Genomic DNA, 16,632 nt, shown 5'->3' with positions numbered 1-16,632 from the left:
GCAGGATTCTATGATCCCGCAACCAGCCAATGGGGTTTCCCATTGTGGCCACCCCACGCCGTTGGGAAACCCCAGGGTGTGGATGCACTGCCAGCGAAGCGGAGGATCCCGTTGATGGAGAATCCCGCAGGTTATGTTTTGTTTTTCCAATCTACACCAATCCAGGTTAATCAGTTGGGATTCAAAATCAGCTGGGCACGTCTATGTTTAAGTTGACCCCAAAATTACACATCTCTGTTGCAATTACATCCCGAATCCATTGCCAGGAGATAGATCAAGGTCATTTTCCCTATTGTTAATTAAAGTTGTAATTTATGAGTTAAAGGAGAGGTAACTACCTTTTCCCTCACGTCATTATTCTTTCTGCCCAGAGTCCAAAATGATCCCACATCTGATCTTGGTGTCATCCTTTCTCTACCTGAAAATGAACAATAATGATTATTTGTGATGCAGTACTGGTTTGTCTTCAGCACAGTGAGACAGGATCATATACAATAAATCAAATTAGAATTGAAGCACTGAAAGTTGCCCTGCAATGGCTAATCTAATTCATTTTACTTTGTGCTTGCAGGTGTGCAACGTGCTAGAAGAGGATGCAGAAAATATTTGAACTTGCATAACTGCTTTTTATCTGGACTATTCCAATTTTGCTCCTGGCTGAAACTGGCTAAGGGTACAGAAATTTACATCTGTCCAACTTGAGACCAAAGTTCACAAGCTTACTCCTATTCTGTAAGGGACAGTATATTTGAGGCAGCATGATAAAGATCACACTGCTCATAACACTATAATAAGTAGTTTGTTTATTTTACAACACTCTGGGAGTTTATCCAGATTGGCCACATGTAGTGTTTGCCCCTCCAGGGGTAGGTTTCTGCAGTGCAGGGTCCCTGCCTGATCTACTGCACTACCTATTCGGGTAACCTTCTGGGGACTAGTCTTATAGAGCCCTATTATACCCATGGATTTCCCGTTCACACTCCAGCACTGAAAAATGGAGTGGCCTATTTTGTTACAGCACCAGCTTTGGGTATTCTCCTTTTGGGCTGCAGGAGGAATTCTTGCACCCTCATATGGATTTTCCTTTCTGGGTAGAGGGCCTCTCCTATTCAAATCACCCTTCTTATCATAGATTATCACAGAATTTACAGTGCAGAAGGAGGCCATTCGGCCCATCGAGTCTGCACCGGCTCTTGGAAAGAGCACCCTATCCAAGGTCAACACCTCCACCCTATCCCCATAACCTAGTAACCCAATCCAACACGGGCAGCACGGTAGCATGGTGGTTAGCACAAATGCTTCACAGCTCCAGGGTCCCAGGTTCGATTCCCGGCTGGGTCACTGTCTGTGTGGAGTCTGCACGTCCTCCCCGTGTGTGCGTGGGTTTCCTCCGGGTGCTCCGGTTTCCTCCCACAGTCCAAAGATGTGCGGGTTAGGTGGATTGGCCATGCTAAATTGCCCGTAGTGTCCTAAAAAGTAAGGTTAAGGGGGGTTGTTGGGTTACAGGTATAGGGTGGATATGTGGGTTTGAGTAGGGTTATCATTGCTCGGCACAACATCGAGGGCCGAAGGGCCTGTTCTGTGCTGTACTGTTCTATGTTCTAACACTAAGGGCAATTTTGGACAATTTATCATGACCAATCCACCTAACCTGCACATGGGAGGAAACCGGAGCACCCGAAGGAAACCCACGCACACCCGGGGAGGATGTGCAGACTTAGCACAGACAGTGACCCAAGCCGGGAATCGAACCTGGGACCTTGGAGCTGTGAAGCCACAGTGCTATCCACAATGCTACCATGCTGCCATCTTTCCAATGGTCATGGGAGTAGCTTGGAAAGTGCCTGTCTGAGTTTCTGGGTCTATGAGTGGGGTCATAGTTGTCTGCTGTGACAGCTGCGCCCTTGAATGGGAGGATTATCTGCGTCTCCAAGAGCATCCGTAGGTTTGAGGGTAAGCAGTTTTTAAAAATTCCTCCCAAGTGTTAGGGGAAAGGAATTTGCTGTGGTAGTTTCCTGTGTTTTTAATAAAAATTGTGCCAGCCACTGAATCTTTCCAATCAGTTATTTTATATCAGGTTTGGCTTGTTTGATCAACCTGTGGTCCAAATAGGTCATCCTGGATGAACTCCCAATTTATGTTCTTTCTGGACAGGAGAGACAGTTTAAACTGCACTGATTTTCTCGTCCATCTGTCCATAAGCAGAAGGTTTTTCATTAGATTTTAAAGAATAAGCGGTTGTGTGCTTTCCCAACCACTCGGGTTTTGTGATCCACTTTTATAACTAATCCACAGCAAACAAGAGTTCGGACTAACTCAGAAGGTTAGTTTATTTGCTGCATACAAAACCTGCAAAAAGGAATGTCCGCTACGTTGCAGTCCTCACATTCACACAGTAACAGAAGGAATGGAAAAAAGATTTTATAGTACAAGGAACAAAGTAAATGAATATTGGTCGACAGTTCTAGAGTTCAAAGTCAGATTCCAATAAGGAACTATTTCACATAAGCATTCAGGTTTGGCTGGTGTTGTAGGATTTGCTTTACCGTTGGCGCTAATATGACAAGTCGAGGTAGGCACTCAGAGGTTGAGTTGGTTCTGTAGGCAATGGTATGAAATCTTCTAGTACAGTCAGATTAGGTAGGTTTGTTCCGCCTGGAGGAGCCTGTTTCTTTGTGTCTTACCAGTTGGATCTAACAAACTGACTGTGTAAACCAAAAATGTAATATTAAACTGTGCAGAAGGTCAGAGGCTTGGAGCAGGAGACCTCCATTCTCCACGGTGACTTTGAAACTGATGTTTATTCGGTGTCTTGAATTGGCTTTGGTTTCAGAACTGATAATGTCTCAGTCGTTAGTTATTGAAAGGGGTGCCATTTATGTTGAGTGTCTGGCATTTGAGAACCTATTATCTCAGCAGACTCACAGAGTTGGCTTATCAAATGCAAATGACACCTCTGTAATTCTCTTGGCAATAGGTATGAACAGTCCCAGGTGTTATGAGAGTCTGTTAGTCACTCTCTACACAACAAAGTGCAACATTCCAGAAACTGAGAAAATAATTATTTTGTTCTTGAAATCCTGTGGATAGTTCCCAGACAGATGGTCATCTCCGTGATGAGGTGACTTGTAGCAGCCATCTTAATTTTCTTTGTTCCACAGAGCAAGACCATTTTTAAAAATAGATAGCAATAAAGACATATTTTTAATAAATATACAATCATGGTTTTCTTTCTGTGTCATAGGAACACAACACTTTGTTACTTCCATACTCCTTCAATTCACTCCTGATTGGTCTCCCAATTTTACATCCTGTAAACTCGAGGTCATCCAAAACACAAATACCCTAAGCCTGAACTCACGGCAAACACAATTCCCCTATCATCCCTGTGCTCACCCTCCTTACACAAGCTCAAGATCATGGTCAAGCAACATCTTCACATAAAAATTCTCATCCCAGTATTCAAATCCTTCCATGGCCTTGACCCTCCCTATCTCTGTAATATTTTCCAACCCCACAACCCTCCAAGATATCCTTGCTCCTAAAATTCTGGTCCCTTGTGCATTCCCAATTATAATTGCTACACCATTGGTGGCTCTGCCTCGGTTGCCTTGGCCCCAAGCTTTGGAATTCCTTCACTCCACCTCACTTTTCTCCTTTAAGACACTCTAACATCTGGCCGAATAACTCCTATGCGCCCAGTGTCAAAGTTTGTTTTATAACAGTACAGCACAGAACAGGCCCTTCGGCCCTCGATGTTGTGCCGAGCAATGATCACCCTACTCAAACCCACGTATCCACACTATACCCGTAACCCAACAACCCCCCCCCCCCTAACCTTACTTTTTAGGACACTACGGGCAATTTAGCATGGTCAATCCACCTAACCCGCACATCTTTGGACTGTGAGAGGAAACCGGAGCACCCGGAGGAAACCCACGCACACACGGGGAGGACGTGCAGACTCTGCACAGACAGTGACCCAGCCGGGAATCGAACCTGGGACCCTGGAGCTGTGAAGCATTTATGCTAACCACCATGCTACCGTGCTGCCCTAAAGTGGAGACCTTGGTGAGTCTACAGCGAAAACCAATCCAATATATCCTGAAATACATCCTGAAAGCAAAGACCTCATCCAACTGGAGTCCGAGACTTAAAGAATTTAACTGGAGGGCATCCATCTGAAACAGACTTTTATCCTTTTACTTTCAGTATTATTTTTACATCCCTCTTTCCCCTCTGTGGTTGTCTGTGTGTGTATAACTACATATATATATATATTATATATGTAAAGAGAGAGACCGTGTGGCGTGTTAAAGGGATTGGTAGAAATTAGATAGTAGTTAACCAGTTGTAGTTGTTGCCTACTTAATTATAGTCATTTTAGTTATAAAAGTTAATTGTGTTTAAATTTACAAACACGGTGATTGTAGTCATGCAGTTATTGGGCAGCCAAAGGCAAGACTTCTGGTATTTTGAAAATTAAGAGTTAAATTGAATTGCGTTGTGACTCCGGGTCAAGTGAGTCTGGAATTAACCGCACTCTAGGCCAGGGTGTCAAAACATAATTTGAGGGCTTGGTTCTGCAATCTTCGGAACGGTAGACAGCGACCTTTGGGGATACATTATTTATTAAAAGAGACACCAGGGCCGGGATTCTCCCCTACCCGGCGGGGCAGGGGGTCCTGGCGTAGTGGAGTGGCGCCAACCACTCTGGCGTCGGGCCTCCCCTCCGCACCTTTGGGGGCTAGGCCCGCGCCGGAGTGGTTGGCGCTACGCCGACTGGCGCCAAAACCAGCGCCAACAGCCTTTGACGCCCGTCGGCCGGTGTTGGGGCTGGCCGAAAGGCCTTCGCCGGTTCGCGCATGCGCTGGTGCGTCAGCTGCCGCTGACGTCACCACCGGCGCATGCGCGGTAGGGGGGTTCTCTTCTGCCTCCGCCATGGTGGAGGCCGTGGCGGCGGCGGAAGAAAAAGAGTGTCCCCACGGCACTGGCCCGCCCGCCGATCGGTGGGCCCCGATCGTGGGCCTGGTCACCGTGGGGGCACCCCCCGGGGTCTGATCGCCCCACGCCCCCCCCCTCCAGGACCCCGGGGTGGTTGAAACCATGGCGGCGGGAGAGGCCTCTCAGCGGCGGGACTTCGGCCCATCGCGGGCCGGAGAATCGCCGCAGGGGGCTTGCCGATCAGCGCGGAGGGCACGCCGATCGGCGCGGCGCGATTTCCACCCCTGCCAATTCCCGCGTGCCGGAGAATTCTGGCCACGGCGAGTGCGGGATTTTCGCCGGTCCCGGCCGATTCTCCGACCCTGCGGGGGGTCAGAGAATTTCGCTCCAGGTTTGTAATAGTATAACAGGGTGGCTCTGGAAGCTGCTAAGACTTTTCTTCAGGTGAAGGACCTGCCTCTAGTTTATCGACAGGGACTACAAAAAGACAAGCTAATTAAATTGGTAAGTGAATTAAAAATACAGATGCCAGCTAAAGCTGAGAAGGCAGAGATATATGATGTATTGGTTGAGTGTATGGGTCTGTTCGAAGGGCCTACGAGTGAGTAGTCTAAGTAGTTTTGCATCAAAGATATTTTCTGGTTGGAAAATTGAGCTGAAGAGAATTCGATTGCAGTTCAAGCATGAGAAGGAATTTTTAAAAATGGAGATAGAAATGGGGATGCAACAAAAGGAAAGAGAGTTTGGAATTGCAGCAGAAAGAAAGCGATAAAAATGGAAATTGAAATGAGGAAGGTGGAGTTAGAGAAGAAAAGCAAAAGAGAGCTCCAGCTCAAAACCCTGGAAATTAAAAGCTGCCAGGAGCTGGAGGGGAGCTTATCCTAAGAACGGAACTCAGTGGCGATATGCTAAGTTTATACACATCCTACCAAATTTTGAAGAAAAGGAAATGGAGGCATTTTTCATGGCATTTGAGCAAACAGCAACCCAAATGAAGTGACCAAAAGAAGTGTACATTCCAGCCTGGCGATTGTCAAGCAATGTCCGTTCATCTATTGTCGCAGTGTCTGCATGGTCACGCCAATGTACTACGCCAGGCAGGGATGTTCCCTTCCAGTCGGGGACACTTCAGCAGTCAAGGGCATTCAGCCTCTGATCTTCGGGTAAGTGTTCTCCAAGGCGGCCTTCAGGATGCGCGACAATGCAGAATCACCGAGCAGAAACTTATAGCCAAGTTCCGCACACATGAGTACAGCCTCAACCGGGACCTTGGATTCATGTCGCATTACACTCACCCCCCCACCATCTGGCCTGGGCTTGCGAAATCCTACCAACTGTCCTGCCTTGAGACAATTCACACCTCTTTAACCTGGGATTACCCCTCTCTCTGGATCTGTAAAGACTTAATTACCTGCAAATGTTCGCATTCAAAGTATCGTCTTGCATCTTTGACATTGTCTATATATATCTTTCTGGAACTTACCTCTTCATTCACCTGAGGAAGGAGCAGTGCTCCGAAAGCTAGTGATTTGAAACAAACCTGTTGGACTTTAACCTGGTGTTGTAAGACTTCTTACTGTGCTCACCCCAGTCCAACGCCGGCATCTCCACATCATTGAAAAGGAAGCCATTGCATTACTACTAGCCCTTCAACCCTTTGAAGTATACAGTCGCCATGACAATAAACAAAGCTTAGTTTATAAGGACCATTAATCCACTTTTGTTTATGGAAAAAGTTTAAAACCTGGAACGCAAGATTAATCCGTTGGGAATTTATTATTACAACCGTTCAATGTTAAAATTGTGCTCATTCACGGAAGGGATAATATGATACAGGATGCTTTTTTGCATGTTTAAGGGCTGATTAGTTCCCATTGTATGAATTGGGAAACAAACCTACACAATATGGATGGATGAATGGATATATGTTTGTGATTTATGTCTTACATACCTCAATGAAATATATGTGTCCTGACAATTCATTCCTTTTAGGGAGGGAGGTATGTAAGGGCCCTTCCTGTTGCTTCTCTTATTTCGTATTTCTTTTACTTTGCCATTATTGTTTTTGACCCATGGATCATTAATGGATATATACCTTTAAGTCGAGGAAGTGAGGAACTCAAAACTTCCAAAATAGTCACTGTGCTATGAAGTTTTAGCTTTTGAACAGAATGCAGACTTTCTGGCACCAAATGACTGGAGAAATTTTGGAGGGATTTGGTTTGATTGGTTGGCTAGTAGCCAATGGATTCACCAAGGGCAGTAACCTGGCTGACAATGGACAGCGATTGAGAAGTCAGTAGAAAGCTCCTGGACACTGAGAGAAGAAGCTGTGTCTTGCTTTCTCTCTCTTGTTCTCTCCCAAATGTTTCCTACCTGTTATTTGAGTCTGCAGAGAAGTCTTGAGACCCTGAGGAGGCTACAGAGAAAACCATTACAGACTGAAAGCAAAGACCTCATCCAACTGGAGGCCGAGACTGAAAGAACCTAACTGGAGGACGTCCATCTGAAACATAGACTTTTACTTTTAGTATCATTTTTACATCCCTCTTTCCCTTCTGTGTTTGTCAGTCTTGTGTGCCTATAAAGGGTGTGTAGAGTTAAAGAGGTTAGAAATTAAACAGTAGTTAACCAATGGTATTTGTTGCAAATTTATAGTTATCATTATCAATAAAAGTTAATTGTCTTAAATGTACAAACCTGGTGACTGTGGTTATTGGGCAGATATTTTCAGATATTTTTATAATTAAGAGTTAATTTCAATTGTGTTGCGACTCCAAGTCAAGTGGGACCAGAAGTGATTGTGCATGAGCCCAGGGTATCGTAACAATGTGGAAGCAGTGAGTGATTCTGGCAAGAATTGAAGGTGTGCAAAAGAATGAGGTGGAGCAACTGGATGTTGGATGCAAGTCCTGAATGGTGTGGAGTGATGCTATGTGATGAATGTAAGAAATTGTTATATTTTTTGCAGTAATGTTATTTTAAAACACGATTAAGATGCATACAGCCTGTACGATGCTAAAACTGTGATTCATTCTTGAGGTCATTCTTGATTATTTTTCAGAGACAGTGCCCTGCTGCGATTTGTGAAGCATTTACTTGTTTACAACTAGATGGCTAAAGGAATATTGTTTTGGTTTGGAGGTCCCTGGAGTGCAGATAATTTATGAGAGCTATTGGGCTGGATTCTCCGCACCCTGATGCCAAAATTGCGGCCGGCGACGAGGCTGAGAATCCATTTTGGCGCACAAAATCAGGGCCAGTGCCAGTTCCCCGATTCTCTGGGCCCCGCGAAGCGGCGTACTCACAGAGTACGCCGCGCCACAAAGCACCTACCTGCAGCCATTGCTGGAGGCCCGCCCCACCATTCTCCGCTGCTGACCAGCCAAAGTCTAGATGGCGTGGATCTAATATGGTCCTGCTGGTCGGAATACTAGCATGGCGGCTGCGGACTCAGTCCGTGGCCATCCTGGTCGGGGGCAGGCCAATTGGAAAGCAGGAGGAGCATCATACGCGGCCGGGCAATGTTTGGGAGGTCAGGGTCGGGCTAGCGGCAGATTGGGGGGGTATTTTTAATGTCCAGCTCCGTGGTCTGAGTCCACCATGGAGGCCGCCGCCGTGTGCATGTGCGGGGGCCCGTATCTGCAGCAAAAGCTGCTAGTTTTACGCCGGCTCCCTGCTAGGCTAGGAATATGTGGCCCTTTCATGCCAGTTTTTCTGACGTGAAAGTCCACAGTTTTGACAATGGTATGGGGACATCGTCTCAAAAACAGAGAATCCAGCCCAATGTATTTGGTCCTAGCTAACCAGATCATGAACATTTTGTGGGAGGAGACATCATCTTGGATACAGGTGATGTAATTAAGGGGAGGAGCAAGGTCTGTCTGTTGTTTCAGTTTGCCATATAATTTTAGTCTGCCAAGTGTCTTTCACTTTGCTTCTGAAAGGTTCCCTCCAAGGGCTTTGCTCAGAGCAAAGCAAATAACCCCGGTTGTTAACTTTATTTATAAATGGCATTTGAACTATATTGGTTTACTTCATTGGAATATATAAAGCGACAGGTGTAGGGAATAAGTTAAAGATTTTCCTCTTACCTTTCCTCACAGTTTTATGAATTGCAAATAGTTGAGTTCTCATCTGGGATTGTAACAGATGGATGAATGATGGGGCTGTGGTGCTGAGAGAGACTGGTATTGTGGTTGCTAGGAGGTGTCAAGTGATGATTCATTCACTGACGTTGACCACCCAGGTGTCATCATTAGACTTCTTGTGGGATTGCTGTCAGTTTATTTGGTCCAGACTCTAGGAGTTGATCACTTTAGCCATCTGCTCACGATCCCTTCTGCGGATGGTCCTTCAGAGCCTCCTGGACTCCTGTGGAACCATGGTGTCTCTCCTCCTGCCCACCTGAGTCAGCAATGCTTTCAGTGTCATTGATCTGGAACTCCATCTACCTTGGTGTTACAATGCAGCAATTATTTCATTTTGTGCAGCTTCTCCTGAAGATACAGCCTACTTTTCAGAGCAGGTTGGCTATGATTACAAACATGACCAGCCTCCCCTGCTGTGTGTAGAGGTTGCAGGCAGCTTGGAGGAGTAGACAGCACTATGAGGGTCATTCTGTCCAATGCTACAATCATACAGATGAGGTCGGTACACAAAAATTGTATGATGTCCACCTTGATCTGCATGAGCATGGATAGGTCACAAATTTGGATTACATGTCCAGAAATCCAATTTTTACTCAGCGATAATTGGTAGTGTGTGAGTTTGGCATTTGGGGAGCAGTTTGTGGTTTGCTAGAGTTGTTTTATGCTAGCGATGGTGTGGCCTATTGGTGTTGGAAGCTTGATGGATTGAGATGGATCTTTTAGGCTGGCATCTGTAGGGGAGGGATTTGGATTTCGTTGACAAATGGATTCCTGGTACCGTCCGTATGAGTAAGGGTGCAAAACAGTGGAGGCATTGTAGGTCTTCCTGAATAGCCTCCTAAGAGATATCTTCAAATATTAATTCTGGTGTTTTGGTTTCTGGAGGGTAATCTCATTGTCTGTGTTCCCTCAGTATATCTGTGTCTCCAGCGGTCAGTCATCTCCTCTGTCCAATATGTATCAATAATGAAAAACATTTATCTTTTCTAATCATCAACAAAACACAAACAGCAATGAAAGGTTTAGTTTACTTCCATAATTCTCTTTCCATTTCAAATTAAATGAAAGCGTTCAAACTAAAATGAAGAAAGATACCAATTACATGGAGCAAGTCAGATGCTGCATGCAGATCTTGGGATAGGTATTTCATATCACTGCCTATTAAGTGACACAAACCAAATATTTTTGTTAAACAAACACTGCCACAGTCAACATGAAGCAACATTGGTGAGCACGACGTACACATCCGATGGGCAGCACGGTAGCATAGTGGTTAGCACAGTTGCTTCACAGCTCGAGGGTTCCAGGTTTGATTCCCAGCTTGGGTCAATGTCTGTGTGGAGTCTGCACATTCTCCCCGTGTGTGCGTGGGTTTCCTCCGGGTGCTCCGGTTTCCTCCCACAGCCCAAAGATGTGCGGGTTAGGTGGACTGGCTATTCTAAATTTCCCTTAAGTGTCCAATAAGGGGCAGCACGGTGGCACAGTGGTTAGCATTGCTGCCTACGGCGCTGAGGACCCGGGTTCGAATCCCGGCCCTGGGTCACTGACCGTGTGGAGTTTGCATATTCTCCCCGTGTTTGCATGGGTTTCACCCCCACAACCCAAAAATGTGCAAGCTAGGTGGATTGGCCACACTAAAGTTGCCCCTTAATTTAAAAAAATAATTGGGTACTCTAAATTTATTTTTTTTAAAGTGTCCAATAAGGTTAATTGGGGTTAAGGGGATGGGATGGAGGAGGTATGTGCTTGAGTGGGGTGCTCTTTCCAAGGGCCAGTGCAGACTTGATGGGCCGAATGGCCTCCGTCTGCACTGTAAATTCTATGATTCTATGATGCAGTATTTTTCATAAATATGTAAATAATTTGAATATTTGTATATAATGCACACTCCTAATCCGTTACTTAATATTTGATAATGTTTGTGTGATGCTATTTCCATCATGCTCATCACATCTGGGTATTACTTTTAACAACAGATTGTAGGGCACAGCTACTTACCATTTCTCACAACTTTCTGTCTTCTTTTTTAAAAAATAAATTTAGAGTACACAATTCATTTTTTCCAGTTAAGGGGCAATTTAGCGTGGCCAATCCACCTACCCTGCACCTCTTTGGGTTGTGGGGGCGAAACCCAAGCACACATGGGGAGAATGTGAAAACTCCACACAGACAGTGACCCAGAGCTAGGATCGAACCTGGGACCAGAGCACGGTGAGGCAGCAATGCTAACCACTGTGCTGCGCTACTTTCTGTCTTCTTAATGCTCCGTGGAACTGTTGCTTCTCCAAGCTCCATCGCCTATTTTGTTAACTTAAACTTTATTTAAATTTTTCCATTATGTCCTGCTTTGCCGCCACTACTGCCGGTCTGCTTCCTATTCTCTGCAACACCTCCACTCCTTTTGCATCCATTTAGTGTACTTTTTCTTTCTCCATTTCCATCACCAAAAGTCATTTGTTGCTCTTTGCTGGCTCCTTGGCACTGACTGTGACCTTTTCTCTTACAAGGCCAATCTCCTACCAAAATATACTGTGGCTTCACAGCGCCAGGATCCCAGGTTCGATTCCTGGCTTGGGTCACTGTCTGTGTGGAATCTGCACTTTCTCCCTGTGTCGGCGTGGGTTTCCTCCGGGTGCTCCGGTTTCCTCTCACAAGTCCTGAGAGACGTATTTTTCAGATCAATTGGACATTCTGAATTCTCCCTCTGTGGACCCGAACAGGCGCCAGAGTGTGGTGACTAGGGGATTTTCACAGTAACTTCAATTCAGTGTTAATGTAAGCCTACTTGTGACAATAATTAAGATTGTTATTATTAATTGTCTTCATTTTGCTGTTTTCCTGGCACTCAGTCTGCCTCTCTGCTGCTCCTGTTCATTACTTCCCTAGTTACATCCTCTCCAAATAAAGTTAATAAATGCACTGGTACAAGAGTTATCTATGAAGTATGTTAAGTTTATATAAGCAATTTCCATTATAAATGTGCACATCGGAATTTATAATTAAAATCAAAATAAGGATAGAATGTATAACTTTAAAATGGGACAGAATTTCCATATGTGCACATTCATTTTAATTATTTCCCATCCTCTAACCAATAAGTCTATTTTTGCAGTAAGTCAGACAGGTAGGTCTTCTTAGATTATCTTTGACAACTGAAGAACTGCACCACTCTGATTTTAACCAATTTTCCCTTGCAATTTGTAGGTGTTCCTTCTGCGAGTGGTTGTTTACTGCACAAGGTGGGGAGGTGGTGGCGTAGTGTCACTGAACTAGTAATCCAGAGACCGAGAGTACTCTGGGGTCCCAGGTTCAAATCCTGCCATTCAAATAGTGAAATTTGAATCCAATAAAAATCTGGAATTAAATCCAGTGATGGCCATGAAACCATTGTCGATTGTTGTAAAAACCCATCTGGTTCACTAATGTCCTTTAGGGAAGGAAATCTACCATCCTTACGTGGTCTGGCCTATATGTGATTCCAGACCCACAGCAATGTGGTTGACTCTCAACTGCTTCTCAAGGGCAATTAGGGATGGACAATAAATGCTGGCACAGCCTGCGACACCCACATCCCATGAACTAATTCAAAAAATGTACATACAAATGAGGGGTAGGCCACTCGGCCCCTCAACCTTCCCCGCTATTCAATAATATCATGGCTGATCTGATTCTAGCCTCAAATCCACATTCACTACCTCAATTCCACATTCCTACCTTTGCCACGATAAACTTTCACCCCTTGCTTATCAAGATTCTATGGACTTCTGGTGACAGAGATGTGCTGAGCAGTCACACATCAGGTGGCTTTCCTCCGTAAGACAAGATAATGGGCACTTTTAGCCAGAATAAGTGCATAAAAACCAGACTAAAACACCCCCTCACCAATACTAAGAACAACAAAGATGCCAGGAAGCAGCCGTTCCAGAGGCCACAGAAACACCAAAAATGGTGGCAAGGGACAGGAGCGGCATGCAAGCAGGTCAGCGAACCCACGAGGTGAGGGGTACTGGCCACTTCCAAGAGGAGACCAGCGACCTGAAAAACGAGCTCCCTCCCACCCAGAGATGGATGGAAGACGTTCCTCACGGGAACTGAAAGAGATGAAGGAGGACATTAAGGCAGAATTAAAGGTAGCAGTCAAGGTAGCAGTGATGGAAGCGCTGGCCACCATGCAGGTGGCCCTCGACAAATAGAAAAGAGATTGGACGCCCAGGGGAACACAATAAAAGACCTGGAGAAAGCCTCAATGGCCTAGAGCAACTGAATTGTCACCCTGGAAGCTGAAATAAAGAGGTTGGTGACGACTCAGGGAAACCTGAAAAGAAAGGTGGAGAACCAGGAAAACCGGTCGAGGCGCCAACATATTAGGATATTGGGAGTGCCAGAAGAAATCGAGGGCAGGGACCGGACCAACTACGTAGCCCAAATGCTGGGTAACCGAGTGGGGTAGAACAGCTTTCATAAGCCGCCGGAGATCGAAAGGGCCCACAGATCGTTCTAGCCAAAACCCAAGGCAGGGGAAAAACCAAGAGCAGTCATTGCCAAGTTGCACAAATACCAGGATCATCCGCTGGGCCAGAAAAACAAAGGTTTGCAGCTGGGAGGGATGCAAAATCAGAGTCTATCAGGACATTAGGACAGACCGGGCAAAGTGCCGGGCAGAATTTAGCAGGGCAAAGTCAGCCCTGTACAAGAACAGTATCAAATTTGGGTGTTGTTCCCAGCCAGGCTCTGGGTAACATACCAGAACAGGGATTATTATTTCCCTGTCCCTGCTGATGGAGACGAGTTCATCCAAAAGAAAGGACTGGACAAGCAAGAGAGACAGCGATGAGGCGGACACAGAGGTAGCAGAGAAAACCAATGAACAATTTGCGCGAGACTGTATCGCCTCGTTCTGAACTGGGGAACTAGTTTGCAGAAAGGAGGGATCGAGTGCAGCACGGTGCAGGAGATGGTGATGAGGAGACAGAGGGAAAACCAACAGAGCAGGCATAGGAGGAAATCAGATCGACCCCAGGAGGGGGGCGGGGGGGCCACCACACTAACAGGAAAGCTAACGGCAGCAGGTATGAGTGAGGGGGGCGGCGGGCTGCAGCGCATCTCCCACCTAGATCTGGCAAGGGGGGGCACACCAGTAAAGAGGGGGAAACCAGAGGGACAAGCGGGGGTTTGGAATGGGGTGGGGGTGAATGGGGGGGGGGGGGAGGAGCAGGAGGGGGAAAACATATTGGTGGGGGGTGGGGCTCTAGACTAGCTTCATCAGGTCACTCCTGGAAACGTGGAACAAGGTGGCACTGCAAGCAGCCATTTTGGAGGGTCCCTAAACAAAGGGAAACACCGGAATGCAGGGGCTCACCCACATAGAACATAGAACATAGAACAGTACAGCACAGAACAGGCCCTTCGGCCCTCAATGTTGTGCCAAGCCATGATCACCCTACTCAAACCCACGTATCCACCCTATACCCGTAACCCAACAACCCCCCCCATTAACCTTACTTTTTTTAGGACACTACGGGCAATTTAGCATGGCCAATCCACTTAACCCGCACATCTTTGGACTGTGGGAGGAAACCGGAGCACCCGGAGGAACCACGCACACAGGGGGAGGACGTGCAGACTCCACACAGACAGTGACCCAGCCGGGAATCGAACCTGGGACCCTGGAGCTGTGAAGCATTTATGCTAACCACCATGCTACCCTGCTGCCCACCCACATGGCGTACATACAGTTGGCGGTCATGTTGGGTGATCACTAGACAAAGGGAAATCCCGGAACGCAGGGGCCTGGCCTCATGGTGACCGTGGCAATTTTGGATGGCCCCCTAAAGATCGTGCAGAGGGGGTGCAGAAACACCCCATCAAAATAGTCACCTGGAAGGTCAGGGGACTTAACGGCCCAGTGAAAGATCCAGAGTCTTTACCCACCTGAAAAGTATGAAAGCCGACATAGTCTTCCTCTAAAAGACACACCTGAGGAAGAAGGACTGACTGCGGTTAAGGAAAGGTTCAGTGGGACAGACCTACCATTCATGTTATGGGACGAGAGCTAGGGCGCAGTTAGCCATACTGATAAACAATAGGACGGTGTTTACTGCGACGAAGATGGTTACGGACCCAGGGGGATGGTACGTCACGGTCAGTGGTGTCCTAGATGGGGCACCGGTAGTCCTGGTGAACGTGTACACATCTAACTGGGACGACACGGAGTTTGTAAAAAAGACCATGGAGGAACACCCCGACATAGATATGCACCAACTGATCATGGCATTTTAATCATGTGCAGGACCAACTGATGGACAGATTGAACTCCAAAATGGGGAAAACGGCAAGCATGGCTAGGGAACTTGGGGCACTTATGGAGCAGATGGAGGCTGTGGACCATGGAGGTTCATGCACTCGGGTAAGAAGGAGTTCTCATTTTTTTCTCAAGTACACAAGGTCTACACCTGCATCGACTTCATTGTAGTGGGGAAATCAGTGCTTCCAGCGATAGTAAGAGCGGAATTCTCCAGGATTGTAATCTCCGACCACGCTTCACAATGCATGGATGTGAGGTTGGAGATGGGGCATACCCAATGCCCCCCATGAGTTTGGACACGACCCTCCTGGTCGACCAGGTCTTCTAACAGAAAAAAACACAAGTCACAGAGGCGCTGAAGGTTGTGATCAGAGGAGAGCATGCAGGGACAGGGAAGAGAGGGCGGCTAGGCAACAACTGATCAACTCCATTCTGGAGGTGGACAGAAGATGGTCTGAGGCCTCGACCGTAGAACTTCTGGCGGAGAGGAAAAAGCTACAAATGGACTTTAACCTGCTTTTCACCAGAAAAGCAGTGCACCAACTCCACCAACAAGAGGGACCTTCTACAAGCACGGAGACAAGGCAGGCCACCTGCTGGCTCACCAGCTGAGAAAGCAGGCAGCCACGAGGGAGATAGTGCATGTAAAGGATAGCAAAAGCTGACCGGTAGCCGACCCAAAAAAGGTCAACAAAGCGTTCGAGGCCTTCTATCTGGTGCTGTACACCTCCAAGCCCCCCGACGGGGACTCAGGGATGAAATGGTTCCTCGATGGACCGGTCATGCCAGTTGTTGGAGACGATCGAAGGAGGGGGCTGGAAGCATCACTGGAACCGGGAGACGTCATGAGAGCATCAGCTCGATGCAGACGGGGAAGGTGTCGGGACCCAGCGGGTTCCCGGTGGACTTCGACAAAAACTTTGCGACAGCACTGGCCCCGCATTTGCGGGAGATGTTCACAGACTTGCTAGCACAAGCCACTATATCGCTGATACCCATGAAAAACAAAGACCCAACTGAATGCGGATCGTACAGGCCCATTTCACTGCTCAATGTGTGGATGCGGAAATACTCACAAAAACCCTGGCTAAGCGACTGGAGAACTGCGTACCAGAGGTGATCGCAGAAGACAGATGGGCCTTGTTAAAGGTGGACAGCTAACAGTGAACATCAGGGGACTGCTAAACATGATAATGAACCCTTCTGAGGAGAGGCCACCAAGGGTGATCGTCT

At 46.8% G+C, this 16,632-nt stretch overlaps 1 protein-coding gene across 11 annotated transcripts in view; it reads right to left on the bottom strand.

The window, feature by feature from the left end:
- The window catches only part of LOC119978927 (probable helicase with zinc finger domain), a 607,351-nt gene that overhangs the window by 118,250 nt on the left and 472,469 nt on the right, over positions 1-16,632 (bottom strand). For all 11 annotated transcript variants that reach the window (XM_038820871.1, XM_038820872.1, XM_038820862.1 and 8 more), the window contains one exon: positions 339-418. In XM_038820871.1, coding sequence (XP_038676799.1) covers positions 339-418 — 80 coding nt within the window. The remainder of the gene's footprint in view (positions 1-338; positions 419-16,632) is intronic.

This window comes from Scyliorhinus canicula, chromosome 15 (assembly GCF_902713615.1).
Source record: "Scyliorhinus canicula chromosome 15, sScyCan1.1, whole genome shotgun sequence".
NCBI classification, from domain to species: Eukaryota; Metazoa; Chordata; class Chondrichthyes; order Carcharhiniformes; family Scyliorhinidae; genus Scyliorhinus; species Scyliorhinus canicula.
Note: the sequence above shows the minus strand (reverse complement) of the source record. Positions and strands in the feature narration are given on the sequence as shown.